This window comes from Lepus europaeus, chromosome 21, assembly GCF_033115175.1.
Source record: "Lepus europaeus isolate LE1 chromosome 21, mLepTim1.pri, whole genome shotgun sequence".
In the NCBI taxonomy this organism is placed as follows: domain Eukaryota; kingdom Metazoa; phylum Chordata; class Mammalia; order Lagomorpha; family Leporidae; genus Lepus; species Lepus europaeus.
In genome coordinates, this window is record NC_084847.1 from 56883881 (window position 1) to 56904880 (window position 21000).

The 21000-nt window shown below is 67.3% G+C and overlaps 2 protein-coding genes across 3 annotated transcripts in view; one reads left to right on the top strand and one right to left on the bottom strand.

The window, feature by feature from the left end:
* Positions 1-1435, top strand: part of TNRC18 (trinucleotide repeat containing 18) — a 74164-nt gene extending 72729 nt beyond the window's left edge. For both annotated transcript variants that reach the window (XM_062180448.1, XM_062180449.1), the window contains one exon: positions 74-1435. In XM_062180448.1, the coding sequence (XP_062036432.1) occupies positions 74-280 (207 nt within the window). In that variant the 3' untranslated portion in view covers positions 281-1435. The remainder of the gene's footprint in view (positions 1-73) is intronic.
* A 780-nt stretch (positions 1436-2215) lies between these two features.
* On the bottom strand, positions 2216-13887 carry SLC29A4 (solute carrier family 29 member 4). Its single transcript, XM_062180520.1, has 11 exons — positions 13744-13887; positions 10946-11113; positions 8250-8381; positions 8043-8156; positions 7464-7592; positions 6929-7003; positions 5743-5987; positions 5176-5317; positions 4909-5096; positions 4412-4652; positions 2216-3102 (listed from the first exon to the last, which is right to left on the bottom strand). Exons 2-11 carry the CDS (start codon positions 11100-11102, stop codon positions 2963-2965), a joined length of 1563 nt encoding a protein of 520 aa, XP_062036504.1. The 5' UTR covers positions 11103-11113; positions 13744-13887; the 3' UTR covers positions 2216-2962.
* Positions 13888-21000: the final 7113 nt, after the last annotated feature.

Below are 21000 nucleotides of genomic sequence, written 5' to 3' on the forward strand. Positions count from 1 at the left end.
CCCTGCCCAGCCTCTGGTCGGGAAGCCGGGGCTCGCGGCCCTGGCCGCCCTCACACGCCCGCCGTGCCCGCAGCGCGCGCTGTACCAGTCGTCGCACGTGGACGAGAACGACGTGCAGACCGTGTCCCACAAGTGCCTGGTGGTGGGCCTGGAGCAGTACGAGCAGATGGTGAAGACGAAGAAGTACCAGGACAGCGAGGGCCTGTACTACCTGGCCGGCACCTACGAGCCCACCACGGGCATGATCTTCTCCACGGACGGCGTGCCCGTGCTCTGCTGAGCGCCGGGAGGCCCCGCGGGAGGGCACGGACCCTGCAGCCGCAGGGGAGGGGGCTTCCCAGGAACCAGTCTGACGCTTGCTCGGGTTCCGGAGCCGCCGAGACCTCCCACTGCGGGCTGGGGGCGCCTGCGCCAGCCAGCTTCAGGGACCTGCCCCAGGCACTTGCCCTGGGCACTTGCCTGGGGCTCCCGTGTCAGCCAGCTCCGTGGACCTCCGGGCACCTGCTGGGGGTGCCCATGCCAGCCAGCTCCGTGGACCTCAGGCACCTGCTGGGGGCGCCAGCGCCAGCCAGCTCCATGGACCTGCGGGGACCTGCCCTGGGCGCCTGCCGGGGGTGCCCGCGCCAGCCAGCTCCGTGGTCCTGCCCCGGGCACTTGCCAGGGGCTCCCGCGCCAGCCAGCTCTATGAACCTCCGGGGACCTGCCCTGGGTGCCTGCCGGGGGTGCCCACTCCAGCCAGCTCCGTGGACCTTGGGGCACCTGCCGGGGGCGCCCGCGCCGGCCAGCTCCGTGGACCTCGGGGCACCGGCCAGTTCCAGGGACCTGCTCCGGGCACCTGCCAGGGGCTGCCCGCCCCTTGGCGCAGGGCCCCGGGGTAGCGGAACGCAGATGTGCGGGCCCGGCGCCAGGTGGAGAGGGGCCCCCAGCGCGGGGCCCAGACCCTCACACTACAGAAACCCCCAATGGTGCTGACGCCCGCCCCGCCGGGAGGCGGCCCCTCCCCCTGTACAGTTTTTCTCTCCCATGAGACTCGTGCTCCCCTGTATCATACGCCTTTAAATGGAGTCAACTTTTTAATTATATATATAAAGATAAATATATATAAATATATATAAATATAAACTTTTTAAAACTGTGAAAAAATAGCTATGGAATTATAAAAAAAAAAGCAGCAGCCCAACAGCGAACACATTCTCACGTGCAGAATATTATTTTTTATTTCCTGTTAGATTGTGAGTGTCTAGCACCCGGCGCCCGCCCCGTCCTGTACCCGACCCCAGGCTGGCGCAGGAGGAGGCAGGGACCCGAGCACTTACGGCCCGCGCCTTCCCGGGCGGCGGCGGCCTCGCCAGACAATCTTGGAAGGAAAAGCCAGACTAAGGTGTTGTGTTTTTGTTTTTTTTTTTTTGGGTGGGGGGTGGGGTGGGGAAATTATTGTTTTTCCTTTTTTAAGTTTCTTTTTGGCATTTTGTTTGTTGGCAAATTCTGTGTGATCTTTTTCATAAAAAAAAAAAAAAAAGAAAAAGATTTAATTGGAAAATACCAGTGGTTGGAGTGCTCTGTGGGGCCGGGGGCCTGTGGGGAGAATGGGGGGGGGGGGCTCCTGGGAGCTCGCGGCGGCCGCAGGCGGGGCGCGCGTTTTTTCTTCCACGCTAAGGTGCGGACCCCCGGGGGTCCCCGCCATCCCCACGGGAGGGCACTGGGGAGAGAATGAGCGGCCGGAGCTACGGCGGGTGCGGGGAGCTGCGGGCTGGCGCCACCTGGCGGCCTTCTCAGGTATCGCCTGCACCGTCTCGGCCCATGTGGCGGCTCCTGGGCGCCCACCTGGGTCTCGCAGGGAGGTGCCCGCCCCCCGGTGAGCTCAGACCGCTCTCTGGAGTCGCCCACATCGAAAGCGAGCCAACCGCACCCCCTGAGGAAACGGAGGCCGAGAACAGTGCGGAATGTGTCTAAGTTGCACCAGTTCTGAGGCCGGGAGGCTGACCCCTAGGACCTGGCCTGGGGTCCAAGCTGTCGCTCTTTCTCCGGTCCCCCCCTTCCCAGTGTACTAGATGCAGCTGCTGTCCCCGACCCTCCCAGGGGCTGAGGGGGTTCAAACCCGCCGCAGGAGCCCCCATGCCCCCGACTCCCCTTCCTCCCTGGCCACATGGGGCACAGGGGACCTGGCCCCACCAGGGCCCCCACCCACACAAACACCGTGCAAGAGGCAGCAGTCTCTCTGCCTTCCTCTTTTAATGGCCAGTGCGGTACAGTCAGTGGACAGACAGGTGGACAGACAACAGCACGGACAGGGCGGTCACAGCTGGGGCCCCCTGCCCCGGGAGGGCCGGGCTGAAGCACCCCAGTTCTGTCCTGCTCGCCACATCACGTCTCACAGGATGGGGACGGTGGCCTTGTTTCCAGAGCTGGCTCTGGCCAACGTGTGGCAGAGCTCAGCCTTGCCTCCCTGTAGGAGCTGGGACTGGGGGGATGGCAGGTCCCGGCAGAGGGGGGCAGCCAGAGTCTGGGGACACGGGGAGGGGAGAGGTGCAAGCGACGAGGCTGGGGGCTGCCCGTCTCCTCCAGGGACCTCTTACGTCCAGAGGGTCTCTGGTGAGGAGGGCCTGGGGCCAGCTGCACCCAGACCGGTGCCCTGGACATGTGCTGGGGGCCATGCATGGGGGCCCTCGGAACAGAGCCCAGGGCGGGGTCACAGGAGGCCGGCTGCCCTGGCCAGGGACAGCCTGAGTCCACCACACAGCGCGGGCCAGGGCACAGATGGAGGCGGAGTGAGATGAAGACGGACTTGGTGCTGGGCAGGGCCTGGGCTGCAGAGAGCCCAGGCCCAGCGAGGTGGTGTCATTGGCACGGGAAGGAGGCCCGGGGCCCCACAGGCACTGCAGGCGGGGGCAGGGAGGGGGCTGCCGGTCCAGGACCCAGGCAGCCCTCTGGGGGTGGGAGGGGGCAGTGGGCAGGACCTGGCTCAGAGGCCGGGGGGGCTGGAGCCGTTGGTGGTCGTGTGGACGCAGCTGCTGGGGGCGTCCCGGGTGAGGCTGTAGGTACAGTAGGCGACGGCCGAGCCCAGCGTCAGCCCCGACATGTAGGACACGGTCATGGTGTTTCCTGTGGACAGGACCGAGTGAGGGGCAGGGCCACAGCCCGCCACCACCGCTGCTCCCCAGAGAGCTTGGGTGCCCCTCAGGCCTCCCTCACCCACCTCCCCAGCCCAAATGCCCTGCTTTGACCTCCAGCCTACAGCCACCTGCTTGGTGTGTCCCAGGCTCACGCTGACCTCGTCCCAAGAGCAGCTGGCCCCTGCCCACGGGGTCCAAGCCCCTGTCCCTGTGTCCTGGACCCTGGCAGAAGCTCATGCCCCACCTCCCTGCCCCACCGGAGGGCACCTGGGAAGACAGACCTGACCCCTCCTCTGCTTCCACCCCCACGCTGGGGACACACGCACACACACCTGTGCACACACACCCACGCACCTGCACACACACCCACGCACACACCCGTGCACCTGCACACAGGGGTGTGCACACACCTGCGCACACACCAGAATGCACACATACACACCCATGCACCTGCACACACCCGTGCACACACACCCACGCGCCTACACACACACCCGTGCACACACCCACGCACCTGCACACACACCTGTGCCCCTGCACACACACCAGACTGCACACATACACACCCATGCACCTGCACACACCCGTGCACACACACCCACGCACCTGCACACACACCTGTGCGCACACACCTGTGCACACACCCGTGCACCTGCACACACACCCGTGCACACACACCCGTGCACACACCCGTGCACCTGCACACACACCCGTGCACACACCCACACACCCGCACACACAGGTGCACACACATGCACCTGCACACAGGTGCACACACATGCACCTGCACACACAGGTGCACACACACCAGAGTGTGCACACACCTGCACACACACCCATGCATGTGCACAGACACACCCACCCGTGGCTGCTCCTGCCCCAAGGCTGTTGTATGGACCACCCCCATGGCCTGGACACTCCCCCCTGGCACCTTGGCGTGACCGGCCCCTCACGGCTCCCCAAGGTCTTCACTCCCCCACAGGGCCTTCCCAGCTTGCAAAGCCCCCATCCCACTGCGGTTCCTCCACACGACCGGCTTCCCCCCAACACGTCACACCTGCTCCTCCTCTGTCACCTGGCTGATGCCACCCCAGGACCATCAGCCTCCCAAGTGCAGGGAGCACTCTGTCCCCAGCACCTAGGACAGCGCCTGGCCCACAGGAGGGTGGAACAGGTGGCTGGGGAATGAGTGAACGAATGAGCGACGTTAGAATGTCACAGCACCTCCCCGGTGCTGGCCGGACCCCAGACCCAAACACCCCCCCGGCCTCCCTGTCCCGCGCGCAAAGGCGGCTCACCAGCCAGCTCCCGCTGCCGCGGGCTCACTCTGCCAGCGGCCAGGATCATGGGCGCACTGCCGAAGTAGCCGTTGCTCACGCCCATGAGCAGGGAGAAGACGCAGGGCCAGGCGGGGTGGCGCAGGGCGGGCGCGCCGCTGGGGTACACGCAGAGGACGAAGAGCGGGATGAAGACCACCCGCAGGCAGGAGCAGGCCAGCAGGTGAGTGCCCCGCCAGTCCACGGGCAGGGCCGCCAGGACCTGTGGGGAGCCAGGGCAGCTAGGGGCACCCGCCAGAGCCCCGCCTCCCTCCCTGCAAACCCCCTGGTTCCGTGACCCCACCCCCTCGCCTCCAGGTGGGGCTCCAGACCCTGCAAGTGAGGACAGCAGCCGTGTGGCATATCCACCCGAGGTCCACCCCCGGGGCAGGCCCTGCGCTCCAAAGGCGCACGCGGTACAGCTGGGCTGCCCCCACTCCTCTCCCGCCCCCCGACCCTGCACGGGACCCCGCCCGCACCTTGCCCACAAAATCCGAGAGGTTGAAGATGGCCATGAGGAGGATGGGCAGCCACTCGCCCAGCACGCAGTGTCGGATCTCGGACTCCAGGCCGGGGAACAGGCACAGCGTGATGAGGTAGGTCACGGCGATGGACAGCATGTCCGCCCAGATCACGCGCGCCACCACGTAGCGGTGCAGCAGCAGGGCTGGGGGCGGCGCCGAGTCAGGGCCAGGGGTGGGGACGGCGCCCGGGGCCCGTCCGCACGCGCCCCGGCCCGCGCTCACCTCGCAAGGTGGGCCAGCTCCGCTGGGCTCGCGGCCGCGGCACGTCGAAGCGCACGTAGGCCCTGCCGCCGCCGGCTGTCACCTCGTGGGCCGGGCTGTCCTTGGGGGACCCGCCGCTGGCCAGGGCCGGGGCTGGGTGCTCCTGGAGGGCGGGCAGAGCGGTGCGGCCGGGCAGGCCTCTAGTTAGCGCCTGCTGTATGCACACACACCCCCTCTCTCCCTTTTCCGGAGCCCCTCGGATTCCAGCCCCCTCGCTCGCACAAACCCCGAGTGGCTTGCGACCGCTCACCCACAGCGTCGCCGGGCACCCCGGGCCCCCACAGCCTCTGCGCGTGCTGCTCTCCCCGCCCCCGACCCCCCTGGGCGTCAGGCCTCAGCCAGAAGCCCCCTGCCTCCCGGGGACCACCGTGGGCGCGGCACCCGCTCCAGTGGGTGTGCACTGCTGACGCCGGCACCAGCCTGGCCTCCCCGGCTCCACCGGCCCCAGGGGGCGCCCCAGCTCCCAGGACAGCGCGGGTCCACGCCGGGCACCGCCAAGGGCAGCCGTCTAGGGCCCGCGGGACTTACGAAGTGTACGTCCTCGGCGGCGACGTCATGGTGCACGCGGTAGCCCAGGCCGGCGCGGCGGCTGTCGCGGGGCCGGGCCGTGTAGTAGCGCACGAAGCGGCTGCGCCGCACTAGCAGGTGCAACAGGAAACAGAGAAGCTCCAGGCCCACGGAGACCAGGAAGAAGATGAGCGTGCTGGCGCGCTCGTCCGGGAGCAGCAGCTTGGTGAGGATGCGGCTCAGCGAGATCATCACCCCCGCCGTGCCTGCGGGTGAGGGGCGCGTGGGCCGGCCCCGCCCCCACCTCGCCTCCCAGCCAGGCCCAGACCCCCGCCGAGGGAGCCCCGCCCTGGGCTGCACACAGACACACCCAAGCCTTTTATCTGGCGCCTGCTGTGTGCCTGGCACGGTCCTGCCAGGCCTCTGGGGACAGCACACAGCTCCTGCCTCCCTGGGGCAGACCACGGGGTCAGGTGCGTGTGCAGGTGTGGGAGGGGACACTTAGCGTGGCATCTGCAGGACACAGCAGCTGGGGCTTGGGGAGCCCCTGGAAGCACTGGGCTGGCACCCCCGTGAACTGGTCATGGGGTCTAGAGGGAGGGGGGACAGGATGTCCAACCGTGACCAACAGTCCCCACGGAAGTGCCAGGTGGAGGCGGCCATGGGTCCTGGGGGTCATCCCTGGGGAGGGCAGGGCTCCTGGGTGGCATGAACACCCCCTCCCCAATCAGTGTACTGACCCCACCCTGACAACCCACTCCACCCCACACTGTCACTGTGGGACAACTGGTCAACCCACTAATGGGCCAGACAGTGACAACTGGTCAACCTCCTAATGGGCCAGACAGTGACAACTGGTCAACCTCCTAATGGGCTAGGCAGAGCACAGCCCCTGGGGTCCCTGGCCTGTGCTCGTCTAAGTGGGAGTGTGGCCCGAGAGAAACGCATGGGAGAAGTTGCCCGGTGAAGTGGGGTGCCCAGTGGGGTGGGGGGCCCGGGGGGAGCTTGGTGCTGGAGGGTGCAGGAGAGGGTCTCCCACCCAGAGGATCGCACACTCCAGAAACACGCCACACACACGCGTGTGCATGCATGGCCCCTCTGGGCAAGAGCCCTTCCCAGCCCCCACTGCCCAGCCCAGCACGCGGCCAGGGCGCACAGCGAGGGTGCTCCCGGAAGCAGCCCCGGAGCCCGGCACCCCGATACTCACTCTCGCCCGTCATCACCCCCTGCGTGTACCTCTTGGGCAGCATCCCCGTGTACCCATAGAAGCTGGATTGCTGCACTTGAGACAGAGAGGGGAACTGTGAGACACCCCTTGTCACCAGAAATGGGGGTCCCGCGCAGCAGCTGCCTGCCAGGCAGTGCCCACCCCGCCTTGGGGGCGGCCACGGTCATTCCCAAGCTCGGGCCAACGCCGGGCAGGCAGAGACGACATCCCTTATTCGTGGGGGTGGGGGTCAGCCAGAAGTCCGAAGGGCCCCCCAGCCTTTGTTCCGCCAGACAAGAGGCCACGTGTTGCTGCGTGGCCGTGGTGGACAGGCCAAGTCTCCGCGGAAGTGGGACGGAACCCACAATGTGCAGCGTGTGCCGTGTGCGCGTGGGGAATGCAGTGTGCATGCGTGTGAAGGCATGGTGTGTGCACGTGTGAGCACATGACCCGGTGAGCCACCAGCACACGAGCAGGCTGGCATGGGACAGTTCTGCGGGGGACAGTGCAGCCCGCCCCGGCCCCCAGTCCCTACCTGTGCAGCCGAAGGCCACCGTGCCCACGGCGGCCAGGTTGATGGCGTAGGCCTGGCCGTGAGAGAAGAGCTGCAGCCACACGTCGCAGACGCTTATGAAGAGCAGGGGGCCCACGGCCAGGAGGTAGCCTGTGTGTGGGGGCGTGCCTTAGAGGTCAGAGGGGGCACCCTGGAAGGCTGCCTGGAGGAGGCGCTACTTGAGCAGGGCCTTGAAGCTGGATGGTACCCTGGGGAGGAAGGCGAGGGCAGAGCACCCTGGCAAGAGGGAGGCGCCCGGGCAGAGGTCCTGGGCAGGGGAAGCCACACAAGCCCCCAAGGCACCGGGCATCGGGGCGTGGCTTGTGGGCGTGGCAGCGCTGCTGGGTGGGGCGTGGCTACGGGGCAGGGCGTGGCTGTGGGGGCGTGGCAACATTGCTGCTTGGGGTGGTGGGGCGGGGCTACTGCGCGGGGCGGGGCAACACTGCTGCGTGGGGCGGGGCTACGGGGCAGGGCGGGGCAGCACTGCGGCGTGGGGAGGAGCTACGGGGCAGGGCGTGCGTTGTGGGGGCGGGGCAGCGCTGCAGCGTGGGGTGTGCGTACCGGCCGCGATCCGCGTGTGCATCGTGAGCCGCTCCACCAGCACGTTGTTGAGCAGCACGGCCACCAGCGCCACCAGGATGTAGGTGAGGCTCATGTCGAACACGATGGAGGTCCCTGCGGGGTGGGGGGGGCGGCCAACAGCGGTGCTCGGGCGGTCCCTGGCTGCGGACACGCGGCCCGGCGGTCCCGCGCGGGGCGAGGGCGCACCTGGGTACTTGTGGTGCAGGTAGTCCACGTCTGTGATGAAGCTGTTGTAGGGCAGCAGGAAGCCCACGCCGGCCAGCAGCATCGCGAAGTAGATGGCGTGGTAGCGGTCATCCGGCACCGGCTCCTCCACCACTAAACCGGGAGACGCCGGTGAGGGCCACGCCGCCCGGCCCCGGCAGCGCCCACGCGCCACGGCGGCCACTGCCACCCCAGGGCCGCCATCAGCGCAGCGCCCACGGGCTCCACCCGTCCGGGGGTCCTGGTTCCCGGGGGAGGCAGGGCTCGGAGACACGGATTCCGCAGGCCACCCGGCCCCCGGCGGCCAACAAGAGTGGACTGTGCAGGGCAGCGCCTCCGAGGACGCCCGGGGCCCAGGGCCGGGAAGGGGCAGCCTGGGCTCCCCACTCCAGCTGCCTCCGGGGCACACCCTGGGAGGCAGGGGCCATGGCTCAACGGACCGGGTCCCTGCCGCCCACGTGGGAGACCCCCATGGAGTCCTGGCTTCGGCCCGGCCCGGCCCTGGCTGCTCGGATGGGAGCTTGCTCTTCTCTCTGCGTCGCAAACCCAAAACTGAAATGGCTCAGTGCAAGCCAGTGCGCAGCAGCCCAGCCCTGCCCGGCACGGAGGCGAAAACCGGCCAGTGGTCGTCGAGGGCCCTGCTGACGGCCCCAGGGGACCCGGGCAGGACCGCAGTGGCTGCGAGCGCGCGTGGGGGAGGGCCCCCACATACCCATGGAAGGAGGCAGCCCACGCGTCAGCTTGTTTGGGTGCCAGAAATAATTTGCAGCCCACGCGCAGGGGAATACCTACGCCGGGAAAGTTGGGCGTGAATTCCGTTTTCTCAAACCAACGTGAGGTCACCCTTGGATGGCATCTTTCCACGAGCTCGCGTGTTTCTCTGTGTTGACATGCACGTGTGTGAGAGACAGAGGCCCAGCTGCTGCCCACGCCTGACCCCTTATGGTAAGGCAGGCGGGTGGGACGCAGGGCGCCGAGGGGGACCTCGCGAGCACCGTGCGTCTTCGGGGGCAGGGTGGGAGCCCTGGGCACTGTCGCCAGCTGGGGGCTCGCGCGGCCACGGTGATGTGCACCGCACGCAGGATCGTGGGTGGGCGTTTTTCAAGTTTCCTTTTGGTGTTTTTTATTCGAGAGACAGAGTGAGTGTCCACTCTACGCACGCTCACAGAGCCAGGGCAGGGCCAGGCGGAAGCGTGGTCCAGATCTCCCATGGGGGTGCCAGGGACGAGCCGTCACCTGCTGCCTCCCGGGGGGGGCATTCGCAGGGAGCGGGAGCCGGAGCTGGGGCCGTCAGACCCGGACGTTGCCGTCTGGGGCCCGGGGTCTTACTCTGTATCTTCCCCACGAGGCCAAATGCCCACCCATCAGTTTTTTTTAATATTTATTGTCATCGACTTGAAAGGCAGCGAGATAGACTTTGCATTGGCTGGCCCACTTCCCAGATGCTCACAACAGCCAGGGCTGGGCCAGGAGCTGGGCACTCCATTGGGGTCTCCCACGTGGGCGGCAGGGGCCCAAGCCCACGGATGCGTGAGCAGGGAGCGGGACTGGAAACAGAAGTGCTGAGACCTGAGCAGACACCCGGACACGGGGTGTGGGCGCCGCCAGCTGAGTCGGTGCTGGGGAGGGGTCTGCAGGCTACAGCCCCGCCTCCGGGGACTCCTTGGGGAGTGGGAGGGCCGTGACCCCACCAGGCTCCCAGGCTCTGGCTGCCTGGCCGACCGTGCACCGCCTGGCCGCGCGGAGGGGGCTGGGGGCCGGGGCCGGGGTTGGCTCTCTGCCAGGAGAGCGTCCCCACTGTCACTTCGGGTCCCCAGGCGGCAGGCTGGCACGGATGGGGCTCCTCCTCTTGCCTGTGCCAGCCGCCTACCTCCCAGTCCCACCACTGTGTCACTGTCCCCGAAGGCAGCGCTGTGTCCTCAGACGTCCAGAACTGTGGGTGTGAGGCACCAGTGGGGGGTGTTTGCTTATCGCCACGCAGGATGGGTAACGACGGGTGCAGCCAGCCCCACATTCCAGGAACCGGTGTGGTGTCTACACCGTCTGTCTATACCTCCCTGCCCACCTGCCCGCCTCCCCCTGGTGCTGTTGCTCGGGTTCCACCCTGACTGATCCAGCCATGTCACCATGGCCAGCACAGTTAAAATCACCACTGCTCACAACCAGGACTGACCCCAGATGGGCCCCCAGGCCCACAGCAGCGCCCCCTGCCGCTCATCTGCCTGACGGACAGCTGTCACTCACAGGCCCCATCGACCGGAGCAGTGTGCTTGGGGTGGGCGCCAGCACCTTGAGGGGAGGACCAGAATCCCCCCTCCCCGATGAACAAACAGAGTCAGAGAAGAAGGGCGAGAGGTGGGAGATGAATGGAGTTGGGGTGCGGCCCGAGCCTGGGGGAGCCGCACCCCGCCCTTGGCTTGGCCCCTTGCCCCAGGCCACACAGCTGGGCTCAAAGTCAGGTCTCTGAACCCCGCGCTGCCCCTTCCCCGGGTTGCTCTCCCATCCACTTGCTGACCAGTGAGCACACTGCCCCCTGGGCACAGCAGACCCAGTGACCTGGGTGGGACCCATAGCCCCCAGTGGGGTCCCATCCCGACAGGTCCTGCCCACGCTCCCCTGCCCTCCGCTGGGGCCCCGTGGCCCTGGGACACCCACACCTGGCCCGCACCTGCACTCACCCGAGTCCGTGAAAGTTGGCACGGCCCTGGCCCTGACGCCCTGGCCCTGAGCGGCCTCCAGCGGGAAACTGTCAAAGCCACAGCCGGCGCCCAGGCTCCGCTCCCACGTGCCCGGCACTCCGGGCTCCTGGAGACGCTGGCTCCGCAGGGAGCCCATGGCGGCAGGCGCTGTGGGGAGAGCAGAGCAGGTGCTGGGGGAGAGGGAGCCTGGGGCGAGAGGACACCCCCGCCCTGCTGTGGGGAAGGGACCTGGCCAGCAGGAGGTGCAGCTCAGAGGTGCTGCGGGATGCAACCACGTTGGCCTGCCTGAGGGTGGCGGCTGTGGGCACCTGGAGAAAGGGGTGTGGTGGGGGACTATGTTGGAGGTGGAAGGCCAGTCAGAAGTGACAGGTGACACTGCGGGACGCGGGGCACGAGGGCCTGCGTTGTCTCATGTGTCCATAGCTGAGGAAGGGGTGCGGCTGGGGGCGAATGACATCCACTCTGGTCACCTGAACCCAGGTCTACGTGACTCGCGCAGCCACACAGCCCTCCCTCCGTCCTGGAAGTCCTTCCTCTGGTCTCATCTCAGTGTTTTGTGCTTTGATGCAGAAGCGCCGCCCCCCTCCCCCGGGGAAGCAGGGCAGGGGTAAGCGCTCCCTAGTGGAGAGGCACCCCCACGGTGCCAGTGCCCGCTGTGTGCAGGGAGGGAGTCTGGCTCTCCCCTAAGACGTTTACCAGTCGATGGCTCTGACAACATCGGTTGATTTATCTGATGCCAAAGGACACGCGTTCATGAAAGGGACTTTTAGATGAGGGGGCGCCAGGTGTGGTCCTCAGCTTCCCCAGTGCCGGGAGCACCGGGGAGGAGCGCGCCTGCACCTGGCCCGTCTCCTGGGCCCCCTTTCCTGCAGCCCCCCTGCCTTGGCTGACCGTGTTCCCGGTCCCCAGGTGGGCTGTGCTGACCACGGACCGCGCCGGGGCTCCTCCTGGGCCCGGGGTGCCCCCTATTCTAGCTTGCTGCCAAGTTTGTATTGGTGCCTCCCTGGGGCCTGGGAGCCCAGAGCTCTCCCTGCATCCAGGACCTGGGGTAGGCGGGGAAGTTCTGCCCTGTCCAGGTGACCGGCACCCCGCGACCAGCCAGCAGAGATCCGGGCTCCTCCTGGGCCCTGGGCCTGCTGACCCAGGCTCTCCCTGGCCCTCTTGCCGCAGCTGGAGCTGGGGCACCCGGTTCAGAGCTGGCCTCGCCTGAGACGGGGGCCCGCCTCGGGCACTGCCCTCTGTCGAACGGACACACCAGCCTGACCCCAAGAGTCACTGGGTGACATGGGAGGGTCACCAGAGGTCTGGAGACCCAGGGGCCCCTGCTTCAGCCCCAGCAGGAAGGGTTGGGGGCAGGGGGCAGCTGCAGAACCATGGCCCCCAGGAGCCCCGCTAGGCGAGAGCTGGGCCCTGGAGGGCCTCTGAACCCCACAGGCCTGGCATGTGTCCAGTGAGGGCTCCTGCCCGGAGGGGCTTCATCCCCTGGGGCGTGGCTGCCGGTGCATCATGGCAGGACGTGACTCCACCGGCTCCGCCAGGGACACAGGCAGTGCCACCCACACTGCTGGCCTGAGCCCCTGGGGAGGGTCGGGGTTCCACTGCAGGCTGCAGCCTGGGCAGGGCCGTAGCCTTCCCTCCTGGGTCTCCCTTTAATGAAAAGGTCAGGACTTCCACGCCCGCCCCCCCCCCCCCAACGCCCAGGGGCTGCGCTCACACAGGGCCTTTCTCTGCCCTGGGGCACCCAGTGGGCCTCCCCACCTCACTGTGGGGCGGCCTGCAGAGGAAGAGGGCAAGGGGCAGGTGGCCGGGAGGAAGGCGTGGCCGCACACAGTAGGTGCTCAGCAGTTGCACAAGCTGCTACCTGAGATGTGTGGGTCAGAGGGTGCTGGACTGGCCAAGTCCAAGGTCTTGCGCTAATACAGAGCCCGGCCGGGCTGTTCCCGTTTGCGCGGGGGTGGAGGGGGCCCCAGGTTCGTGCCGAGACGCACGGCGTCTGGTCCCGGCCGCGGGAGCGCGTGTGGAAGGTGGCCCGCGCGTCCTCCAGGGACTCGCACTTCTGCCCGGTCGCACGCGCTTGGCGGGACGCCCTTGGACGCCCCCGGACCCCCTGCCCAGGCCCCGCTCCGCTGCTTCTCCCGCAGCCGGGGCTCCCCGCCGGCCCAGCTCTCCTCGGCGGGACGAGGGGCTCCCGGGCCACCCCCTGGTCCCAGGGCACTGAGGAAGGCGGGGGCCACGGGCTGGGCAGGGCCCGTGAGGCCGGGCTGGCGCCCTCCGCGGCCTGCGCTCCCGCGCCTTCCCGGGGCTCGCAGCCCTGTCCGCGCGGCGGCGGTGGCAAAGTTGGGTCCCAGGCCTGCGCCCCCAGGCGTAGGTCAGCCCCCCGAGTCCAGGTCCGCCCCTTCCAGCAGCCTCCCCAAGAACGGGGCAGGGGGCTGTGGACGGAGGGAGCTGGCGGAGGGGGTCCGGCACGAACTTCAGGCGGCAGGACCCCCGAGGCGCGCCCGGGAGGAGGCGGCGCGGGAGGCCGGGGCCACCGGCGCGTCCCCGTGCCCGGGTCTGGGTCCAGCGCTCGCCGCCGGGGTCGGGGGTCCTGGCCGCTCCGACGCGGGACAGGGAAGCGCGTGGCCGTGGGAGGGCGGGACGACGTGGGGGAGGGGTGGGGAGGGGGAGGGGCGCGTGGGCCGCGCGCGCCGCAGACAAAGGCTCCGACAGGTCCCCGCCGGCGTCTCCCGGCGCCCGGCTCGTGCCCGCCCCGCCCGCACCTCCGCGGTCCCGCTTACCTCGGCCCGGCTCCGGCCGGGGTCCCCGCCCTCGCCGTGCCCCGTGACGGATCCCGCGCCCCCGAGTTCCCCCTTCCCGCGCGGCTCGGGCCGGGCGCGGCCGGCGTCCTCCGCCGGTGCCCGGGTCCGCCCGCCCGGAGTCCGCGAGCGTGTGCGGGGGGCGCAGCGGCGGCGGCGGCGGCGGCGGCGGCTGTGAGCACAGCCCGGGCTCCGCCCCCGCGCCCCGCCCCGGCTCCGCCCCCGTCCCTCCCCCTCCCCACCCGCACCGGCTTGGCGGAGGTCTGGATGCGTGGTTCCCCAAGGCAGGGGCTGCCTGGAGGTCCCCGGCGACCCCAGGAGGCCACCTCTGCTGCCCACCCCCAGCCTCGCTGCCCAGGCCGACGCTCCCTGGCCCGTACATCGGATGACGCCGCGGTGGAAAGTTTCGCAGGATGGGAAGGGGTTGGCGGACTGGAGGCGATGCGTGGCGGGTGCCAGCCAGGTCTCGGGGTAGGGAGCGTTTCCTGCAGGAGAGGCGAAATGGGCGAAGGGACCCAGCCACAAGGTGAGGTCGGGAACCAGGTGCGCGCACCAGAGGGGCTGTGTCCCTGCTGGGCCAGGCCTCCCTGCGACAGCACTGCGGAGTGGGGTCAGCCAGGAGCTGCCGGCCGCACCTGGATGCCCCTCCTTGCTGTCCAGTAGACCGGCTTCGTCCCGTCCAGGGAGCCCCAGGGTGGCTTCAGCCCATCGCTGGGGTCAGTGCCCTCTGGTTCCTCCAGGCCCAGTATTGTGCCTGGGATACAGAAGGCGCCAAATAGTTGTTTGAATTGTGCGCAGGCTGAGCACTTGTGGAGTGCGCCAGTGGCGCATCTTCGAAAGGGCATCGAGGCCCTTGTGCCAGCAAGACTCTGCTCCAAGGGCAGGGGACTCCTCGGGGTCCCTTTCCCCACCTGCTGTCATTTCAAGGGTGTGCAATGGACGGGACGGAGGTGGGCAGCGGGGGCCCCTGGGAGAGGCGCCTGTGGTCAGGGTGCGCTGGGCAGAGGGCAGAGGCTGGGAACAGACGGGGGAGGGGAGGAAAAAGGCTGGGGGCGGGGGACAGAAACCAGTCCCCAGGTGGTCTTGGCCGTGGAGAGCCCCAGCCAGAGAACCTAGGTGGTTGTTGTTGTTTTTGGTAAAGATTCGTGTATTTATTTGAAAGGCAGAGTTACAGAGGAAGAGGGAGAGACGCACACACACGCAGCTCTTCCATCCGCTGGTCACTCTCCCAGATAGCCACAATGGCTGGGACTGGGCCAGGCTAAAGCCAGGAGCCAGAAACTCCATCTGGGTCTCCTACATGGGTAGCACTTGGACCATCTTCTGCTGCTTTCCCTGGGCACATTAACAAGCAAGAGGATTGGAAGTGGAGCAGCCGGGATTCAAACCTGTTTTAAGCACAGGATGCCGGCGCTGCAGGCGGCAGCTTAAACCGATGCACCTCAGCGCCAGCCCCAGGCCCTCAGTTTTTAAAACCCCTTTGCTGGTGCAAGTGTAAATTCGAGCAACCTTCTGGAAGTAAATTGGCCTCAAAACATGCTTATCCCGTGGACCAGAAAAATCTCTAATTCTAAATATAGAACGGGCTCACGGGAACAGCCAAGCACTGCAAGGAGCCGGTACCCCAGACACACCACTCGGCAGTGTCGCTCATGCCCGGGGGGACGGGGGACGGGACAGGCCTGTCACGTTTGCAAGACCCAAGGAAACCGAGGAGGAAGGACAGCTCCAGGAACTGGGGAGAAATCCTGGAGATCATTTCCACTGCGTGGTTTTCTGGGGAAGTAGCCATGCGTGGGACAGGGAGAGAACCCGTGGGGCAGCTTGGCAGGCTGGCATCCCACAGCGGAGCCCTGGCTGCCCACTTCCTACCCAGCTCCCTGCTAATGTGCCTGGGAAGGCGGCAGAAGATGGCCCAAGGCCCCGGGTCCCTGCGTACCCCTCCCCCCACCCTCCATGAGGGACCTGGAGGAAGCTCCTGGCTCCTGGCTTCGGATTGGCCCAGCTCCGGCCATTGCAGCCATCTAGGGAGTGAACCAGCGGATGGAAGACCTCTCTCTCTCTGATAATTTAGAAGAGAGGTTTCCCCGGAATAGTGTTAATCAGAAATGTTCAACATCTACATCCAAATGTTTACGAGGGATATTTTTAAAAGCAGACTCAGTGCACAGGAACAGCCCTGTGGTCCCCAGAGACGGGTTGGGGGGACTCTCTCCAGCGTCACATCCCACGGCCTGGGGCTCCATGCCAGCTGCAGGCCCTGGGTAGCTTAACCTGTGCTTCACGGGGATGCCCCGGCTACCTGCCTGCAGCTCACAGAGCTCAGAGAGGCACAGTGTCTGTGTTAGAAAGATGATGGTGGGCGTTGTGGTGCGGCAGGGTAACCCGCCACCGGCGTCACCAACATCCCATACCAGCTCCAGTTCGAGTCCCAGCTGCTCCGCTTCCAATCCAGCTCCCTGCTAATGCGCCGGAGAAAGCAGCCGATGAGACAGGGCTCCAGAGCTTGGGCCCCTGCTGCCCACAGGGGAGACCGGGGCAGAGTGCTGGGCCCCTGGCTTCAGCCTGGCCCAGCCTTTGGAAGACATTTGAGGTCAGAGAGGCCTGGGCCTGCTGGGATCCTTGTCTCCCCGGGGTGGGAAGCCTCAGCTTCACCCCAGGCCACTCCCTGCAAAGGGAGCCGGAGGGACTCCCAAGCAGCAGAAGGGCTGGCACCCTGCCCCGCCCTGGCGACAGGCAAGGCTGCTGGGTGGGGGGAGGTTGAGGGCGGGCCCAGGAGGGCGCTCTCTGTGGGGCGCAGGGCGGGCCGGGCCCTGGGCCAGGCCTGCGTCACTGCCACTGCCAGCAATGGCCCTGCGGCCAGCGGCCAGGACTCTGGTTATGGATGTCCGTCCTCCCTGTGTGGGCACGCGTCCCTGGGAGAAGAGCCGCCTGCCCGTGGCGTGGTGGCAGGGGGCTCGGGAGGGGCCCGGTGGGGGCGGGGGGCTGCCACCCCCAGGACCGAGCCACTTGTCTAGTCATCACCGGCCTCACGTGCTCCAACACAGCAGTGACAGCAACACCAGCGTCTGCGGTCGGCTTCCGGGGCGCCCTTTCCCGTCCCAAGAGCTGTTTGTCTCCCTCGACTTCTCGCTCTGGGTTTCTCAGTGCCCATGGGGACACAGCCCCGAGCCCAGAGACTCCTGCCCCCCATTTTCCTCCACGCCCTCACTTTGGAGGGGAGGCCTTGGGCCCCACGGGTGGGAACTCAGGATCGGCCCTGCCCAGTGCCAGCTGGTAAGATTCCTTTAAAAACTCCGTGGGCTTCCCGTGTGTGGGATCGTGAGATGCCTCACTGGTGGGCGCCACATCCACACGCCCCTCTGAGCTGACTCCTGTGTGTCCTTGGCCGGGGGACAAGGCCCCCGAGGTTGTCAGAGGCTGATCCAAAGCCAGGAACCTCTCTTTTGGGTCTCCCACACAGGTGCAGGGGCCCAAGCACTCGGGCCATCTTCCACTGCTTTCCCAGGCCGTAGCAGAGAGCTGGATCGGAAGTGGAGGAGCTAGGACTCGAACCGCTCCCCTGCTATGCCACAGCACTGGCCCCTTATCCTTTTTTTTTTTGTGGAAGGCAAACAGAGAGGCAGGGAGATCTTCCATCTGCTGCTTTCGTTCCTCAAATGCCAGCAACAGCCAGGGCCGGGCCAGGTTGAAGCCAGGAGCCAGGAACTCAATCCAGGTCTCCCAGGTGGTTAACAGGGACCCAAGGACTTGAGCCATCTTCTGCGCCCCCAGGGTGTGCATCAGCGGGCAGAGTCAGGACTCAAACCCCAGGCGCTCTGCTGGGGGTGTGGGCGCCCCAAGGGTGGCATCTGAGCTGCTGTGCTGGACTCCTGGCCCTGCCTTTGCTGTTTCCAGAGCAGAGGCTCCGTGGCACCGTGGGGTCCTGTTTCAGCCACAGCACCCTGGGCCTCTTCAGTGTTCTCAGGGGAATGGCACTGCTGGCGCCACCAACCCTTGGAGGGCGCGGCCTGGTGCAGCGCCCAGAGGGGACGTGCGGCGCCCGCAACGATGCTGGATCGCAAAGGCCCTGTGCCCAGTGCGAAAGACATGGGGAAGAACGGTGCGCAGAAGCGTCTGACACAGGAAAAGCCAACCTCAGGAGGAGACACCTGGCAGGGCCGGAGGCACGCACCGGGGCGACCGGGCGCTCCACGTCTTGACTGTAGTTTGGTTGACACGGGCGCCAGAGTCCCCCAAAGAGTCATGCATTTCTCTGTAAAATTTGTCCCCAAAACCTGGAGGGGCCGGCCTTGTGGCACGGAGAGCTGAGCCGCACCTGTGACGCCGGCTCCCATGTGCCTGCCAGCTCCGCTCCCTGCTGATCCACCTGACAAAGTAGTGGAGGACGGCCCCAGCGCTTGGGCCCCTGCACCCGCGTGGGAGACCCGGAAGAAGCTCCTGGCTCCTGGCTTGGGCCCAGCATGGTCACTGTGGCCATCTGGGGAGTGAACCAGTGGATGGAAGACCTCTCTCTCTCTCTCTCTCTCTCTTCCCCCTCTCTCCCTCTGTCTCTGTAACTCCAACTTTCAAAATAAAGAAATCTTTGGGAAAAAAGAATCAGGTGGGTCGGTGGGGGGCGGGGCTGGCAGAAGCCTGGGGCAGCTGCAGAGGGGACGCGTGCAGCGGAGGGGTGGGGCTGGGGGCCCCGTGGCGCGCCTCCCCTTGCCCACTGCCCGCTACGCTCCGGCGGGGCTGTTCCAGGCCGCGGCGCTGTGCCATCTGCTTCCTGCGGACTCCAGCCTGATTTATTCCCTGCTTATTAACTTACAGCCCATTAGCCTCTTTCCCAGCAGCCCCGCCCCGCGGCCATTGGCCAGCCAGAGATGGGTGCGGGCGGGCGGGCGGGGGCCAGGTCCGCAGGCCTCTGCAGGGGGGCGGGGGGCGGCAGGGCGCGGCTCTCCCCCTCTTCCGCCTCCTGGTGCAGGGCGTGGGCTGCCCGGACGCCACCTGCCCCCCTTCCTGCAGGGACCCACTGTCCAGAGAAGAGGCCAGCGGTGAGGTGGGTGAGGCTGGGAGTCCCCAGGGGACAGTATGTCTGGTCCTTGGACCCCGGCCATGGTCACGGCGACACATTCCCAGCGGTTGGTTATTCTAGGGTGGACCTGGGACCAAGTCTACAGCATTGAGCTGGGCAGAGCTGCCCGCTGAAGCCCCAGGCCCAGAGGGGACGAAGCCCCTGTCCGGTGCTGCACGGGCTAGGTCAGCTGGGGTCGCTGCGGGCCTGACAGGGCACTGCCGGCCCCTCCATCTGGGCACCATAGGGGAAAACGTGCCTTCTCCCCAATCTGGATGCAAAAGGCAAATAGAGTAAACAGCCCAGGCCTCTCTTGGGAGGGCGGGGACTTGGGGCTGGGCGGGCCGGTGCGGTGCCCATCGAGCTGGCTCTGCGCCGGCCCGGGGGTGGGGGGCAGCGGCCTCTGCGAGGGGGACCTGTCCTGGAGCAGAGGCCAGGCTCAGAGAGGTGCGGGCGCTCGCCCCAGTCACGGCGCGAGGCCGAGCAGTGCGGGGCCCGCCCCAGATCTGTCCATCCCACTGGGTTGCACTGCACCCCCAGGCCCCCGGGCTTGGGAGCGAAGAACCGTACCCAGGTCAGGCTTCTGGGGCAGGGGGCTCTGAGCCAGCCCCCTGGTCACCCCCAGGGCAGAGGCAAGATAAAGACTCCCCCGGGCTGCGGGCAGTGCTGGAGGCCTGGCTTGGCTCCAAGGACTTTTAGTTGGAGCAGTTCTTCATTACCAGGTGCTGTGGGCCAGCCGGGCGGGGGCGGGCGGGCAGGGGAGCCTCCAGGGACCTGGGCCTGGTGCTGGCCCTGCTGCCCGCCCTGCCTCTCTCCCGGGCAGCTCCAAGCCCTCCCACGCACCTTCACACCAGCACCCTGCCTTGGGCCTGCAGTACCTCCTCTCCCTCGCTGCCCATCCCCTCCCTGAAGCAGCCGCTGCCCCAGGGCCGGCCCCTATGAGTCCCTGAGCTGTGAGCACCACAGGTGCCTCCTCCAGGAAGCCTTCCATGACTTCTAGGCACTCGATGGACGTCATGCACCCTGGCACGGAGTCCCAGTGTGGCCTCCGAGGGGGACTGGGCGATAGCCCACTTCACAGTCAGGGAGAAGGCCCAGAGAGGGGAGAGCAGCCGCCTGCGGCCACACAGCTCTGAAGGCTGGGGAGGTGGGCTGCGCTCTGTCCTGTGGGTGTTGTTGCTGGTGGGAATGGGGTCTGCATGAGGCGGCCCCCACCATGCTGGGCGCCCGCACAACCGCTCTGGGCTCCCTCCCTTAGAATCAGCACGCCCATTTCACAGATAAGAAAACTGATGCCAGAGGGCCTGGGAGCAGCAGAGTGGGGCCCAGACCCCGGAGTGTGGGGGCCCTGAGCCTGTGCCCGTCCTCCCGGCCTTCTCTGGACCCCAGCCACGCCCTACCTGGGCCCTACCTGGGGGCTTCCCTGGGCTCCGTCTCGGGCGTCCGGGGCCGTGAGGCTCACTCAGCAGCCGCGCCGGGCACAGGCGCCTTTGTACTCTCTGTTTACAAGGGAAGGCCTGCGAGCCAATTAGCGCCGTAACCAGGGAAAATGTTTGGCTTCCGTGGGTGGGAGTTGGAGCCATCTGTTCCCGAGTGCTGAGAATACTCGAGCAGCCGCCGCCAGGGGCTGTGCGCCCCGGGCCCGGCGCTCACCCTCTGTGGGGCTCAGGCCGGGTCTGCAGGACCGAGCGGACCCACCAGTACCGGAGCGGCTCGCGCTCCCTGCCTCCCCCCTTTCCTCTGAGCAAATCGGTCCCAGGCACGGGGGGCGCGGGCGAGGCTGTGCACCTGCCCAGTGCGGGCCTCGGGCTCCACTTGCACCGGGTTCCTTGGCCCCACGCTCTGAAGAACCCCGTGTTCCCTAGGACTGGGGCGGCCCAGGGTTGCCTGCTGCGGGGAAGAGCCTGGACAGGGCCTGCCGGTGCCAGCTCCGTGGGAGCCCTGGGGCCGGCAGGGGATGAGGCGTTGGGCAGGGACCTCCGTGCACACGCGAAGACGTGGTGGGCCCTCGCCCCGGGGCTGACCCCAGTCCAGAGCCTGTGACTTTGTTGCTGCTGCCCCCCCCCCCCCACCAAGAACACCTGTGTCCCCAGGCGCCCTCCGGAGCTGTCACCACTCCGCGGAGGTCTGTGGGCGCCACAGTCAGCGGCCTGTTAGCCACATGACAGGGTGACGCTGCTCGT

Coding starts and splice junctions, on each gene's coding strand:
- SLC29A4 (XM_062180520.1), bottom strand. CDS start 11,102: ATGGGCTCCCTGCGGAGCCAGCGTCTCCAGGAGCCCGGAGTGCCGGGC. Junction 7,004..7,463: donor GGTGGCCTTCGGCTGCACAG/GTAGGGACTGGG, acceptor CTCTGTCTCAAG/TGCAGCAATCCAGCTTCTAT. Junction 5,318..5,742: donor CCGCCGAGGACGTACACTTC/GTAAGTCCCGCG, acceptor CCCGCCCTCCAG/GAGCACCCAGCCCCGGCCCT.